We start from the raw sequence: 15753 nt of genomic DNA on the forward strand, positions 1-15753 counted from the left end.
TTTGTAGCATCTTCTAAAATGGATTCAATCTCCAATGATTTGGTTTTGCTGATATAAATGCTCAAGAGAGGAATATGTAACTGCTTTGGTGGAGTAACTCTTGCATTTCATTCTGGGCTTTATTTCCCCCGTTAGATTTCAAACATAATAAATACCTGAACAGAGTTTAACTTCAGCAGGAGATAGGCCGACTCAAATATCCATTATCAGTATTGTCTGAGGAAATAACTAGATCAGATTACTTGTCTAGAAAGTTGCTTGGTTTTGTTGTCTGAGCTCAAACAGCTCAACGCACAGCTACATTGTCTCCTGCCTTTCTTAAGCAAGTTAAATAACTGAAAGTCATGTACAGAAAATGTTTTGTAAATAGATACTAGAAAACTCAGAATGGTTTGTAAGTCACTTGTCATCAGTGATACGGTTTTAACTAAAGAGAAAATTGATGCAGTAAAACTGCATCAATTCTGTCGCTACAGCTTCCTGTGCTATATAGTGTATTTTGTAATAAGTAGAAAAGGCAAAATTAATTCTGCGTTTATTATGATAGAACGGTTTTAGGTGGTGATGAATTACTGTAAAACTGACCTTTTTGCTTACATACCTATTACCTTGTGCGGGTAGAATTTATTTCTTTGTTGCAGACACACCACCCACACCCACCATATATGAGGTTATCCAAAATGATACTAATATTCCAACTTTTCTCCTCGTCTGAGCTCTCAGACTGAAGCTGCACTGTGTCTCAAAATAAGAAAAGTGAGTGAAGAGGCTGAAAACCGTTGTTTTGCATAATAACATTTTAGATGACACCTTAATTTTCACTTGGGCATATGTTGATAATTTAACGGTGTAGTCACGAGCATTAAAGAATTGCTGGGTTTGCAAGATGTGACAGCTGATTTATGTGTTGAGCAGAAATACTTATCTAACAGGTGCAATACTTTATATTATTTTAATTTTCTCTCGCTTCAAGTACAAGAATGCTGGTGTGATTGAACTGGAAGCCTGCGTGAAGGCAGTGAGAGTCCTTGCAATACAGAAAAGGAGCATGGAAGCCTCTGAGTTTCTTCAGAATGCAGTTTATATCAACCTTCGTCAGGTCAGTGCAGAAAGTGCAGTTATTTTTCTCTTCTCATTTGAGAGATTATACTCAAGTGTGAAAGTTACTTAGATTCAGGAGACTCCAGTTTGTTTTCTATATCACTACCTTCCTTCTCACTAGGACTTGACTTCTGAGGATTTTCACATCTGTGAGTCTGGTTGAAAAGGTATTCAGAGTTCATCTAAAAACATGAGGACTTAGTTTGAGATTAAAGACTCTATTGGTTATTCTCCCTTGTGAGGAAAAAAAAATCCCATTGTTGTTCTATTGTGATGTAGTACTAAGGGGAAAATAGCTGCTTGGGACAGATCTGCAACGGATTTTTTTTTTTTTCTTGATTGTATCTCGTTCAATGAAACTGTGAGCAAATCATGAATGGCCTGTTGCAAAGTGAGCTTAAGAGTCTGACTAGTGTTGTTAATCAATTGAATTTTTGTTGTGTATTGCGAAGTCTTGGTTAGGCCAAATTAGAAAGGAATTCAGAGGAGAAAATCAGTATTTGGAACTGGGAGAAAAATGCTCAGTACCACCACAGAACAAGACTAACACTTTATCAGTGTCTCAAGCTTGGTGTCACTGGTTACAGAGAGGCTGCTATGGTTGAAAGAATTCACAGAAAGCTGTTAGGTTTCTTACTGCTTTTCTTTTTTTGCTTTTTACATTTTGGTAAGATTAGTGGTTTAAGTCCACACCATAGAGCTTATTAAGCCCAGATGGGGACAACAAATGTATGAGGGAGGCAGAATACTTTCTTTCATTTGCAGAGAATCCTTTCTGTGGAGTCAATTTTCTAACCCAACATAAACAAGATATTAATTAATTGATAAGCTATCATAAAAATAATCAATTTTGTTGCGGAGTACCTTAACTGCTGTAATCCTTGCAGTGCTAAGGACCTTCTCTTTAATTCTGTAGTCTGTATTTCACTGGCAACTCTGTAGCCTTTTATGTAAGCTGCTGTGGCAGTATTTTTCCCTTGTTGTTCTTGCGCTGTTATTCTCATGGCCCACAAACTCCAATATTGTTGTCATGTTGTTTTTCTTATGGAAGCAATTACTGTCATTGTGCGAATCACCTGATCTCCTCCGTGACACCACTGGTGTTGCAACTTTCACTTTATATTAGAGGAAAAAATAAGACTTAGTGAATGCAAAGTATATACGTCATTTAAATAGCTGGTAAGTATTACCTAATAACACACAAGCACAAAGCTTAGCAGCCAGTCAGCATGCAGCACGTGCCCTGATCAAAGCTTGCCCCAGCTAGGTTTAATAGCGTCCCAAACAGAAACAACTAAGAGTTTGAGAGGGTTCTGATGAAACGCATCTAGTGGAAAAGCGTGGTGAGAAGGCATCATCATTTTTGTCACCTGCTGTGTTGGAAAGAACCAGGGAAGGGTGTTCTAGAGGCCCCACTGCTTTTCCTCCTAGCTGGCTGATCTCTTTCTCTCTACTTTGTTATTCCCCTAAAGGAACTTTGAAGTTGACTTATGCTATCAGCTATTGACCCTGCAAATAAGTCTTTGTGCATGTAAAGCATGCCTCAGTGTGCATTGTCATGCTATATAAAATATATTCCATAAATGCCAGATCTCCCACTGTCTGGAAAACCTTGAAATAAAAATCAGGTATTTATGTATTTTTGTTGTAGCTCAGTCAGAATTTAGGGAGCTAATCCAGATATCATCTAGCAACCTTCAGCACAGTGTTCAACACTGCTTCCCACAGCCTTCTCCTTAACAAACTGGCAAGATGGGTAGGAAATTGGCTAACCGCACTCAGAGGGTGGTGATAAAAGGTTTTTACTCAGGCTGGCAGCCTGTCGCAAAGAAGTGGAACGCACCTCACTCAAAAGAGAGGAGCAGCAATAAGTTTTGTTGAGGTCAATGAATCTGATGGAATTCAACAAAGTTTAACGGGGGTTTGCCAAGGTTCAATAAGTTTGATGGCAAGGTTCACCTTATTAGTTACTGCATGGAAGAAACATATAAAGGAAAATTGAATTAGAACAGAGTCAGAATTCTGACAGAGAGACTGGAGACACAAAAGGGTAAGGAAGACTCTCCTGTTGAGTCACAAGGTTCAGAGTGGACCCCCTTGCTTTCTAGACTCCTTATGGAGCCTAGGTGCAGGTAGGTCCAATCTTAGTCTCTGACTCGGACAATGGTTTATGTCTAATGGAATTATCCATACAAAGTTTATAGTAATTGATATTGAGTTAGCTACATAGATTAGTAATATTTCATTAATATTAATTGAGCATGCTGTCAGTCACTTACTGAGGATCTGTGGTGAGTAGGGGATCTCTCTGCCTTGGGCAAGGAAGGATCTCTTAGTCTCAGGTAAGGGATCTCAAACCTTGAGAGGCGTCCCTGCTCAAGGGAAGAGTCACCTGGCATGCAGTCCAGCTGCCATTCAGGGAGAGCTCAAACTGGACTTACCCAAAGATCTGCTGTCGGTAACAGGTCTCTCTGCCTTGAGGAGCAACGTTTAGAGGCGTCCCGGCTCCAGGGGAGATCACTGCCATGCAGCCACGCTGCCTAGCAAGGAGAGCTCAGAGAAGGCTCACTTAGGCTGTCATATTTATGGAAAGAAGTGGTTGGCTCGTAGGCAAATCACATGGCATGAGACTCCTTGTACCCACAACTTTCTTTCTTCCTTGATAGCTGAGTCTTGGAAAAGCCACTCGCTATTCATGCATTAATTGCATGATCGGTGTTCTAAGCTCATATGCATCGATGCTCACTATGTCACTCTGCTCCTTTGTGGGTTTTCAGAGAAAAGATTGAAACTAGAGGAGTTCTTGGCCTGGCTGCAGCTCAGGCCTTTGCCTCCTTTGGATCCTGTACCAAACTACTGCTAGTTTGGTTAAGGGGTTGAGTGCACCCGTCACAGTCCCCCAGGGATTGATACTGGGCCCCACGCTGTTTAACATCTTCAAAAATGATCTGGATGATGGCATTGATGATGACACCAAACTAGGTGGTGAGGTGGAGACATAAGAAGGGAGAGCAATTTTACAGAGAGATCTGCACAGGCTGGAAGAGTGGGCTAGTGAGAACTGTATGAGGTTTAACAAAGACGAGTGCAAAGGCCTGCCCCTGCCATGACTTAACCAAAATGCCCAGTACAGGCAGGGATCTCTGTGTGGCTGGGGAGCAGGCGTGCTGAAAGGGACCTGGGGGTCCTGGTGGACAGACAACCAGCTGAACAGGAGTCAGCAGTGCACCACTGCAGCAGGGAAGGCAAATGGGATGCTGGGCTGCATCTGCAGGGGCATTGCTAGAAGAGACAGAAATGTGATCATCCCACTCTACTCAGCCCTTGACAGTTTGCACCCGGAGTACTGTGTCCAGTTCTGCTCCCACAGTTCAAGGAAGACACGGACAGACTGGAGAGGATCCAAAGGAGGGCCACAAAGATGATCAAGGGGCTGGAGAGACTGCCCCAAGAGGAAAGACTAAAGGAGTTAAGTCTCTTCTCTGCCTGGAGAAGAGAAGGCTTGTGGGGGGGGATCTCCTCACAGTAATCTGGTACTTAAAGGGTGGCTACAAAGATGACAGAGGCTCTTTCCTCACAAGGAGCCACATGGAGAAGACAAGGGCAATGGGTACAAGTTGCACTGGGAGAGGCTTCATCGCAATATAAGAAAAACATTTTTTTTTTACAGTGAGAACAACCACTCACTGGAACAACCTGCCCAGGGACATGGTGGAGTCCACATTGCTGGAGGTCTTCAAGATACTCTCATCTAGACCCCCTTTCCCACAAAAGGTTGCACCAGAGGATCTTTCGAGGTCCCTTCCAACCTTGCCTGTTCTGATGATTCTGTATCACCGAGTGTATCTCTATTGTTTGCACGACATGAGACATCAAACTAGATGATGATGGTACTCAGTAGATGTGTTCTAGAAAAAGATATGTTAAGCTGGATACTAAGGAACATGGTAGTTTTTCTTCTCAAGTGACACTGTTATTCACTGATTTTTTTTTTTTAATTTTTTTTTTAAAATCGTGTTAATAGTTTGTGTTGGGTCTTTTCCACTGGATCTTCTGCTGTACCTTGTATACCTAATGATCGTTTGTTCATTTCCTAATGTCACCTATATCTGCTATTATCGTTATGCCACTGCAGAAGTTCAGTACATGGCTGCTTTAAAAAAAAACAACAGACCAACACCTTGACAATATTGATTATTTGGGCATTGAGGTCCACTGCTGAGCTGTGAACCATTCTTTACCTTTATTGATTTCAATCAAGCATGACATTCATCTAGCTCGTAACTGCACGTGTCTACTATTTTGTCATTTTCTTGAGTGGAAGTGTTTCTAGAAAGCATTATTATGAGAAATATGAGTAAGATAATCTTTCCAGTGTTGGGGAGTGTATTTTCCATAGAGGGGTATGCCTGGGAAATACATTTACAGCTCTTCAAGTTTTACTGTATATAGCATGGAAGCAGATAATAGTTAAATGTGTAATTCAGACCAACTCAGAGGAGGAGTCATCCTGTGATAGGTTAGGGAAACAAATTGTAGGACAGTGTGTTTCTCTTGCAGGTAGATAGAACATCAGCACAACCAATATTCGACAGCAGAAAAAACACCCCGTAGGATAAAGTGTATGCCTCTGATAAACAGGAACACTAGTTTCTCTCCATATATTCAATCTCCTACCCAGTCTAATACCATTGGTGTTTTCTGGTTACAGGAGAGCTGCAGGGTTAATAAGACTTATCTTTGCATCCAGTTATGAGGAATAAATCGTAACATCCAATTACAAAGAAAGTGAGATTATAGAATTTTAATATAGTAAGGAATAATTAAAAACAAATAAAAAGCTACCCTCTTGAAAGCCTGTCTTAAAACAAGCCTGTGAAAAAACTGGCTCAGTTGCTTGGATAGTGAACTACAGCCTTTACAGGTGCAATTGCTAACTTGGTTTGTTATAACAGTTAAATGAAAATTAACCAGATGGAAAAGATGCTGTGCTTCAGGTGTTGTCTGTTTTGCAGCCACTTTATAGGCCTTAAGCTTTTGTAAATTTGTAAGGTCAGGAAAGATGTTTGTGAGTGCTGCACTGATGGCCTGCAGAATGCCTGCTGCAGTCTTCCCAGAATTAATTACTTTGAGTATCTCTGTGGGGTTTTTTCTTTTTTTTTTTTTTTTTTTTTCCTTCTTTTAAATCCCTGGGTGGTAACTATTGTGCTGAGGGAAAATGCAATTTTGCTATCTTTGTGGTGATGAAAAAACAGTTTCCTGCAACTGCAAAAACTATTTGAGTAACTTTGTGGACAATCATTAAGCAAGAAGTTAGGTAGCAGTGTTAAAAACTTACTCAGATATGAAAAAAATGAAACTTTCTGAGAATCTGTTGCCTCTCTGATAGTTGTTCCAATTATTAGTGAGCACTCATCTCTACCTAAACAGCATGACCCTGTCTTTTCTCATCTTAAAAATTTAGTTTCCATAGTTGTGTGAACATTGACAGTACTATCTATTTGAGGAATAGCTTTTGATAGATTTTTTTAAAGTTTTTCTAACTTTAGTATGTGATCATGTGCTCATGTCTTTTTCAACTCTGCTGCCATATTTTTTTATTGTGCTAACTTTTTGAAAAAGACATAAATGGAAAAAAGAATAAATAGAAAAAAGAGAAAAGAAAAGGTGGAGCAGGTTTTTTTTCTGCTAGAGTAGGTAACCTTAATCTGACACCTCATGTTCTTTCTGAATTATAAGCTTTTGGGGCTTCTGATAAACTGGTTTAAAATTGTTCTGTATTTTGTTTCTGTGCCCTGTGTTCTTTCCAGCTGCATTGATTCATGAAAGTTTTCAGCGTGGTGCAATCGCCTTACAACTCTTGTTACAGGGATTGGTCTTTTATATGGATGGGTGGTATTTTTGCATTGGGCATCATCCTGTGTTGTCAATTCTGAGGGAAATAGCAACTTCAGCTTCAAAAATTGTCTGAAACTTTCTAAATGATTTGCTAATCTATCTGTGTCTCTTCATATCCTGAAGTATTAAGACTTGAACTATCAGGTAAGGTCATGCTGCCTTCTGAAAACTCTAGACTTTGAGGTCTCTCGTATCCCTATGTCCAAAATTAGAAGTGACTCTTGAAAGCAGACTTGTTTTTTTGTAATTATATTGGGATTTAAGTGACTAAAAGATGTTTTGAAGCTTCATTTGTAAGACCTAATTATTTCTGTAAAAGTAAGCCAGTGTGGCTAGCATCTTCTTTTGACTTTCCAAGGCTTTAAGTAGCTGCAGTTAAACGCCCAGAATCCACCGATTGACGCTTGCAGTTTTGAAGAATGAGTTGCAGAAATGCTGTTTCTGTCTTTCGGTGCTATTTTTACATGAAGTTCATCATTTTTAAACGCCTTTGCAAAACGTGTTAGCAGCTTTAGAGTAACTTAAAATATTTTATATTGCTTTTGGTTGTGCATGCCAGATATTGTGCACTAGGTGTCAGCCTTGGTCCACCTTCAGAACTCAATATATTGCTTGTTACTGGGATGTAGACTTGAAGTAGTTGGTAGCTTCCCGAGTTTCTGCAGCAGTTAATTCTTGGCTGTCTGATTTCAAAGCAAGAATGTCATTCAAAGCAGAGGGGAAAGAATGGTTACTTGGGACTCGTGCCAATATAGATTGATAAGTGAAAGAAGCACATGTTGGCAGTTACTCATCAAGTTTGTTTCAACTTTAAGCCTAATGGGGCTTAACCTTTCACTAAATTCTTCCTCGCTAGTTGGCAGCCTGCATATGTATAGTGTCATGGAATGAAAATTTTGTAGTTTACAAGACCAGAGACATATAAAATTGAGACAGTAGTTTCTTTGCTTTCATAGCCTTAGATTTCAAGATTAATAATTAGATTTAATCTTAAAGGGATGAAAATGTTTAACTTGGTAAATCAATAGATCTTGGAAGTGGTATATTTTTGCGTTCTTATTTAACGTGATATTCATGTGCATAATATCTTCCATAAAATGTGGAGCTTTTTAGCTGTTACTGACTGTTTTGACTATTTACTTGTTAGTCCTACTGACAAAGTTGCTGAAGAACTCTCTCTGCTGCTTTTGTTAGTTGTTGAACTTGAAGCAAGCTCAAGTTTTCCTGGCAGTAGAAGCTGTCATGACTGGCTAGATACAAAATCACTGGCCTTCTGTAGTGTTGTCTACTACATTTTTTTTCCTCCTTTTTTTTTTAAACTTGGATATACGCTTTAAAATTTTGATTAAAACCGATCCTTTTTTCTTTTCCCTTTAAATTTCAGCTTTCAGAAGAAGAAAAAATCCAGCGTTACAGCATTCTTTCTGAGCTGTACGAACGTATTGGTTTTCACCGAAAGTCTGCTTTTTTCAAGCGTATAGCAGCAATGCAGTGTGCTGCACCTAGCATCCCGGAACCTGGGTGGAGGGCCTGCTACAAACTGCTTTTAGAAACTCTCCCGGGCTATAGCTTATCATTGGATCCTAAAGATTTCAGCAAAGGTAAGTGTCTCTGGGAAAGTATGGATTAGCATAGTAGGTCATTCAGCTGGGTTTCTATAACTAATTTCCTTGAGAGATTTTAAATTAAACCAAAATAATTTACGTGTCTGAAGCTGTTTGCGGCAAATAAAGAAGTTCTTTAACACTGTACCTTCACTTTTTCTAGTGTGGCTTTCAATAATTTCAAATTTCTGCAAGCCACTGCTGAATGTGTTGCTGTATTCCTCTGTTTGCAGCAAATAATTATGTTTTATTTATGAGAGCTTCATTTCTACTCTTTTTCAGAAATGTCTTTGTTTTTAATTATACACTTCTCAGTACAAAAAAGGTCCTATTTTATTATTGAGTATGTTTTCAATCTACTTGTGTATCAGAAATTGTATTTCTTTTGGTGTTTGTTGCTGTTTGATCTTATAATGAAAGAATGACAGATTCTTTTGCATATTTTTGTATATAGATACACATACGTACATATAATGTAATTGTATTTGTATCTGTAGGGTCAAATATGTCACATTGTCCCACAAATTAGATCAGAGTGATGTTATCTGTAAGACTAGCATTTAGTTAAGACATTTCAACAGTTTTTTAGATGCTATGTATCATTTGAATTACTATTTTATTGCATCTATTAAAAAACAAAGGAAAAATAGCCCATAAGAACACATGCTGATTCTTGTAGCTGTTAAATACTGTGTTGACTTTCTGCAAGTTGTGTGCTGCTGGCTGCCCTTCTTTAGGTAGGCTACGTTTCAACAATTTTATCAACGTTATCTAAAGCTGTGCATAAAGTAATAATTTTAAAAGTTGTCTTGATTTTAATATCCAGTGTTGCAATTTTCCTCTAAAGGAAGAGGCAGCTAATATGCTGCTTGGGAACACCTTTTGAGTAAACCTTTTCCATGGTGCCCAAAAACTTGCATTCTTTGGTACAGTAGCATTTTGGGGACCATTCACTAAATGTTGTAGCTGCAAGAGAGGAGCAGCAAGCAATGCGCTGAGCATGTATTGGTGGTAAGGAGGTGGACTTCACCAGTACAAAAACTCTGAACTGGTTTATATATGGATGAATAGCAGCCAGAATATTCTCCCTTTTGTGAGAGGACATTGGCTATTGCTGGGGTTCCAGTTTGATGTTGTCTTGTAAGTTCAGTTCTAAGTTTAGTTTTTTGTGTATGCTAGGTCACTTAGCCATTGAAATAATGGGGCTATCTAGTCAATTCAGTCAAGGGAGAATATGGAAAAACTCATCTGCTAGCCAGGTGACATTTTCCGAGCTCTCTTAGATCCATTGATGAAACAGGCATATAGACAACCCACTGTACTTGTGGATGGTTATTTTTTTTTAAACTGGTGTGATTTTAGCAGTCACTGGAAGAAATGATACGTTGGAGGAGGCAGAAAATGCCAAGTGGACTAGACAGAAAGTTACAAAGAGTCTAGGAGGAAATGTGCTGGAAAAAATGTGCTGTGGCCTATGATGGAAAAGGAGAAAACTGAGATAGGACTGTGTTGGGAGAAGAGGTTGTAGAAGTTCTGCAAGAAGTGACGATTAAATAAAAAAAAAGTGACATGATTGGTGTTTATCTTTCATTTTTACTTTACCTTTACGTTGCACTGAAGTGCTTTGTCACATTTTACCCCTAAACCAGCTGTTTCAGAGACATATGGGAAGATCACTGTGAACTGTAAGAACTACTTGATAAGAGCGACATTTCACACATGAAAAATAATGAGACTCTTGTGTGCAAAATACAAACTCTCAAGGTTTGGTTGCAGTAAATATTTCTAGAAGTTTGCCAAATGCTGAAGGGTAATATTAGAAGGAAGGCTGTTTAGAAGTTTATGAAGTATTGCACATCTTGGAATATCTGTTATTTAAAAATTATTGCTTTTGCTTACTACTAAAAGCAGGTTAAGTTTCATGAAGAGTACTGCATATTACGTTTTTGAAAGAAAAGTTACATTATGATGATCTATTTATTGTTACCATAGATACTTGGCGAATATGAAATAATTTATAGTCTGAGACGTAAGTTTTTAAAGACTGAAAATCAGGAAATGTGCCTCATGTCCTGTAGTTTTATTGCTTTTTTACTGACTTTTAATGGCCAGGAAAGCATTTAGAGAAAATATCTTTTGCTTGATCTTTAAAGAGAGTTACGAAGTACTTGATTTGGATGAAAGTGAAGTTTCTGTATGAAATCTCATGTGAAGAATTTAAAAAATATCAAACTTCAAAGGTTTTGTGTGTTGTTTTGTTTTTACTTTAAGGGTAGTGTTAACTTCATTTTCTGAATTCTAACGATAAATTTATTAGTCGATAGACAAGCATATATATAAACAAAAATTTCTTTCACATTTGAATAATCAAGCAAACTGAAAGAGTTTGTTTTGAGTACAAGACTTGGATTTTGTAATTATTGGCTTCATTGGGTGATTTTTGTAAGAGTCATTAAATTACTGCTTAGTGTATAAAGTAAACCAAAACCAATTGGTTTGTGATGACTTCTAGCTTTAAAGTATTAAATGACTGCTTACTTTATAGGAACCCATAGAGGATGGGCTGCAGTACAGATGCGTTTGCTTCATGAATTAGTATACGCTTCCAGAAGAATGGGCAATCCTGCTCTGTGCGTCAGGCATCTGTCTTTCCTTCTCCAGACCATGCTGGATTTTCTTTCTGATCAAGGTATGATTTTGAAAAGAAAGAGATATTTGCACTTTGTTCTACAGTCAAATAATGTGACTTTATTTTGAAATATACTTGATTTGAGAAGTAATGGAGAGCACAGAAGGTAGGGAATTCTGTGTATGCATGAGGTAGCTTGTTGATGGTAATCAATCATGTATACAGTGTTATTAGTTTTAAATATTAGTGTTCTGACCTTGATGTGTAGTATCTAAAATAAAACTTCCTTTAATGTTTTCTGTCTGTAGATTGACTGCCTCAAGCATAATGCTCTAGTTTCTCTGTAAATACTAAGAATATTGATCAGAGGGCTTAATTTGCATGCGGATTAAAAAAAAGTAGTAGTATTTAAAAATACTAGCAGCTTTCATAAGTGCTGTTAATGAAGAGATTGAGAGGAGTTGAGTTTGAAAAGTAAATTCAGAAAAGAAGAGTGTATGGTAGTTCAGACTGAATCTACCATGAGTTTTCTGATGAAACATGTTTTCTGATGAAACATTCATAGTGTGGATACAGAATTCATCTAAGGGAGTAGGCACAATCCATAGTCTCAAATACAGAGACAAGAACTTGTAGAAGCTGAACGTGATGGAATTGAATTACACAGTGTTTAACTAGGACAGCAGGCTGAAGCTTCTGTAAGCTTCTGTGGTTTCTTTCCAATTTTTTTTTTTAATTCAGCAATAAATTTCAGTGGGATTTATTAAATTTGACAGTGGATGACAATGGATGTGTCTGGATGATTTTCAGAAATGGTAATAATGTGTATGAGGACACTTTTGTGGGGGAGGGCCATGCAGCATTTACAAAATCACTTGGAAAAGCAAAAAGTGACAACTACTATGTTTGTATTATGTTTCTTAGGAAAAATATTCCAAACAGGTTTGTTTATCACCCAGGTTAATGAGGTTGAACTAGTGATGAAAGGTTTTAAAAAATGTGTTTGATTCACAGTAAGCTAAGTAAAAAGTGCATTTTTTTTCAGTTATTCCCCTGTTTACGATAAAAAGGATGAGAGTTAAATGGTGTAGTTTTTTTTTCTTTTCTCCTTTAGTTATGGCCAAATGTCTCTCCTTGGTGACTCCTGCAGCAAAGAACTTTGCTGGCAAGCTTTAGGTCTTTGCCTGCTAGTGAATTTGCTCTGTTTTGTGGCTCAAATCAGTAGTGGAGGAAGGAGAGGAACTGAGAGGAACTGATAAACTGGAATAAATTATCCTTCTGTATGTAGGTATGATTTGCTGTCAAAAAGTCCTTGGATTTTCCAGGACTTTTAATGAAGTTTGGTTGATTTATGTATGGAAAGTTTGGCTGAAGACAAGGTTTTAAGCTCTTCTACTGTGCATGTCCACAGTATTCTCCACAGTATTCTCCACTCCCACAGTATTCTCCTGGAGAAGCTGGCGACTTGTGGTTTAGACAGGTGCACTCTTCGCTGGGTTAAAAACTGGCTGGATGGCCGAGCCCAGAGGGTTGTGGTGAATGGGGTGAAATCCAGTTGGCGGCCGGTCACAAGCGGAGTCAACCAGGGCTCAGTTTTGGGGCTGGTCTTGTTTAATATATTTATTGATGACCTGGCTGAGGGGATAGAGTGTACCCTCAGCAAGTTTGCAGATGACACCAAGTTGGGAGGGAGTGTTGATCTGCTTGAGGGTAGGAAGGCTCTGCAGAGGGATCTGGACAGGCTGGATCAATGGACCGAGGCCAATTGGATGAGGTTCAATAAGGCTGAGTGCCGGGTTCTACACTTTGGCCACAATAACCCCAGGCAACGCTACAGGCTTGGGGACGAGTGGCTGGAAAGCTCCCCCGCAGAAAAGGACCTGGGGGTGTTGATTGACAGCCAGCTGAATATGAGCCAGCAGTGTGCCCAGGTGGCCAAGAAGGCCAACGGCATCCTGGCCTGTATCAGAAATAGCGTGGCCAGCAGGACCAGGGAAGTGATCAACCCCTGTACTCGGCACTGGTGAGGCCGCACCTCAAATGCTGTGTTCAGTTTTGGGCCCCTCACTACAAGAAGGACATTGAGGTGCTGGAGCGTGTCCAGAGAAGGGTGACGAAGCTGTTGAGGGGTCTGGAGCACAAGTCTGAGGAGCGGCTGAGGGAACTGGGGTTGTTCAGTGTGGAGAAGAGGAGGCTGAGGGGAGACCTCGTCGCTCTCTACAATTACCTGAAAGGAGGTTGCAGAGAGGTGGGTGTTGGTCTCTTCTCCCAAGTGACTAGCGATAGAACGAGAGGAAATGGCCTCAAGTTGCACCAGGGGAGGTTCAGGCTGGATATTAGGAAAAATTTCTTTCCTGAGAGAGTAGTGAAGCATTGGAACAGGCTGCCCAGGGAGGTGGTGGAGTCCCCCTCACTGGAGGTGTTCAAGAAACATGTGGACGTGCCATTGCAGGACATGGTTTAATGGGCATGGTGGTGTTGGGTTGATGGTTGGACTTGATGATCTTACAGGTCTTTTCCAACCTTAATGATTCTGTGATAACTGTGATGTTTAGTGTCTTTGAAAAATCAAACTAAACGTTCTCCAATGTGTGTGAAAAGTAGCTGAATCTTCTTTTCCTCTCCTGAAGACATCTGAAATAGAACTTGCTGTTGTCTTGCTTGAAGTCTTTTATTGATACCGTGTTGCTCAGACACGGTTAGTGGTGTTCCAAACTAGCTAGAGTGTGGATGACAGTGCCAGAAATGTATTTCTGGCTTGTAATTTTTTTTTGAAATCTTCTGATATTGATACCATGTGATGTTGTGCAAGGGTCCATTTAGCATAGAAAATTACTTTAAATTTATAGTTCTTTTTTAAAATATCAGAATATTAGGAAAAAATAAACCAACAAAACCCCTTCAACCTTGTATTGTAGTAAAGGACAAAACCAAGATGATTTGAATGCATAGGATTGTGCTACTTACTATTTTAAGTCGGTGAACTGTTTCCCTTACATTATGAACTTTTAAAAAATGTTGTAATTAGTACTCTTCTGTGGTAATCACATCACTGAAACTTCCAGGTTTTCTTAACCAATTAAAGTTTAATTAGGAAATTGAAGTAATGCAGTAGCATTGGAGTTCAAGAATGCTAAGACACTATTATTTCTCTGTGCTGCATAGAAATTTGCCATGTTAGCAGTTACTAGGTGGAGGAAAACTCACTCTTTTTAAAACTAAGTTTTTACCTGAATGTGTTTTTTCTTAAATAAACTTCATATTTTTAAAGCTTGTAATTGATAATATATGTTATATCCTACACTTGTATTTAAAATTCAGGTAGTTTGCAGATCATCTTTAAAAGTAGAACAAATAGAAGTGAAAACTCTAAGCTGAAAGAAAGTTAGCAGCTAAGCATTTGGCACTGGAACTTGATCTTCTAACCCTTTTTGTTTCAGGATTAGCTGCCTCTAGACACAGAAGAGGAATACTCTCTCGTTCTAGTTTGTTAATCTAATCTGTTCATTTATTAGTTCAGTTGAATTTGAGATACTGGGGCTTCAGAAAACAGAAAGAATTGATTTCTTCACTTCAGCTAGAAGTTCAGAAGATAAGATTTAGTAGTTATAATGAAAAATCTATTAATTAGAAGCTCTTGCTTCTATTCACGGAATAGAAATGCATAGTGAAAACTGGTTTGTGTTTAAAATAAAATTTTCTTATATTTTAATTGAATGACACTTGATAATTATTTTAAAACACAACTTTTGTATATGTTTACTTGAATTACAATTTCCAACCATGCAGCCTGGCAAATCTAAATAAAAAGTATCATCAAGTAAATGGGAGATGTCAGTCGCTATTTTAACAACATGGTAGCGAAGAGTCTGATTCAAAATTAAACTATTTAGTTACATAAATATGTAAAATGCAATCTTCTGCTTAGCAGACAGAGGTACCAAATTCTGCATAAAAGCTCTCTAATCTCAAGCCATTATGTTTTAATGTTAACAAGCCCTTGAGAATCACTTTTCCTTTAAATAAGAAATAAATGTGTAATTGCAATGTTGCTTGGAATTAAATCTATCTCTTTTACATAATGCTTTTTGAAATATAACACTTTGTACAGCTCACACTGATTTTGATTTGGGTAAGGTCAGATACTTTGACAAAAGCCCATACTTTGTTGTAGATCTTTATTGATAATATCCATAGTACTTAAAAGGACTGTGATTTGTATTGTGTGCAAACGATTCTGCGGTAGCTCATCTATTAGGGCCTGTCTAAACATGGAGCTACTTGGAAACAGCTATTATCAAAAAGTGGCTGTCCAGACAGAAACCACTTACAGAGAGCGTGTGCATCACCCCTGCAAGCTCACATTCTTTCAGACATTCACTGGGTTTCCAACTGTCATGCCTGCTGTTTTGCTTCTGGTGGCAAGGATCTCAGTGCACTGAGATGACCTTTTCTCACCATTCGTGGTATGCGATGAAACGAGGAATGCTTCATTGCTTTTTTGGGGAGAGTTCATTTCAT

The 15753-nt window shown here is 38.6% G+C and overlaps 1 protein-coding gene across 5 annotated transcripts in view; it reads left to right on the forward strand.

The window, feature by feature from the left end:
- Nucleotides 1–15753, forward strand: part of TRAPPC9 (trafficking protein particle complex subunit 9) — a 529308-nt gene that overhangs the window by 21962 nt on the left and 491593 nt on the right. For 4 of the 5 annotated variants that reach the window (XM_059815895.1, XM_059815893.1, XM_059815896.1 and 1 more), the window contains 3 exons: nucleotides 974–1099; nucleotides 8384–8600; nucleotides 11149–11292. In XM_059815895.1, the coding sequence (XP_059671878.1) occupies nucleotides 974–1099; nucleotides 8384–8600; nucleotides 11149–11292 (487 nt within the window). The remainder of the gene's footprint in view (nucleotides 1–973; nucleotides 1100–8383; nucleotides 8601–11148; nucleotides 11293–15753) is intronic. The other variant, XM_059815897.1, reaches the window with a different exon arrangement.

Source organism: Gavia stellata, chromosome 3, assembly GCF_030936135.1.
Source record: "Gavia stellata isolate bGavSte3 chromosome 3, bGavSte3.hap2, whole genome shotgun sequence".
Lineage (NCBI taxonomy): Eukaryota > Metazoa > Chordata > Aves > Gaviiformes > Gaviidae > Gavia > Gavia stellata.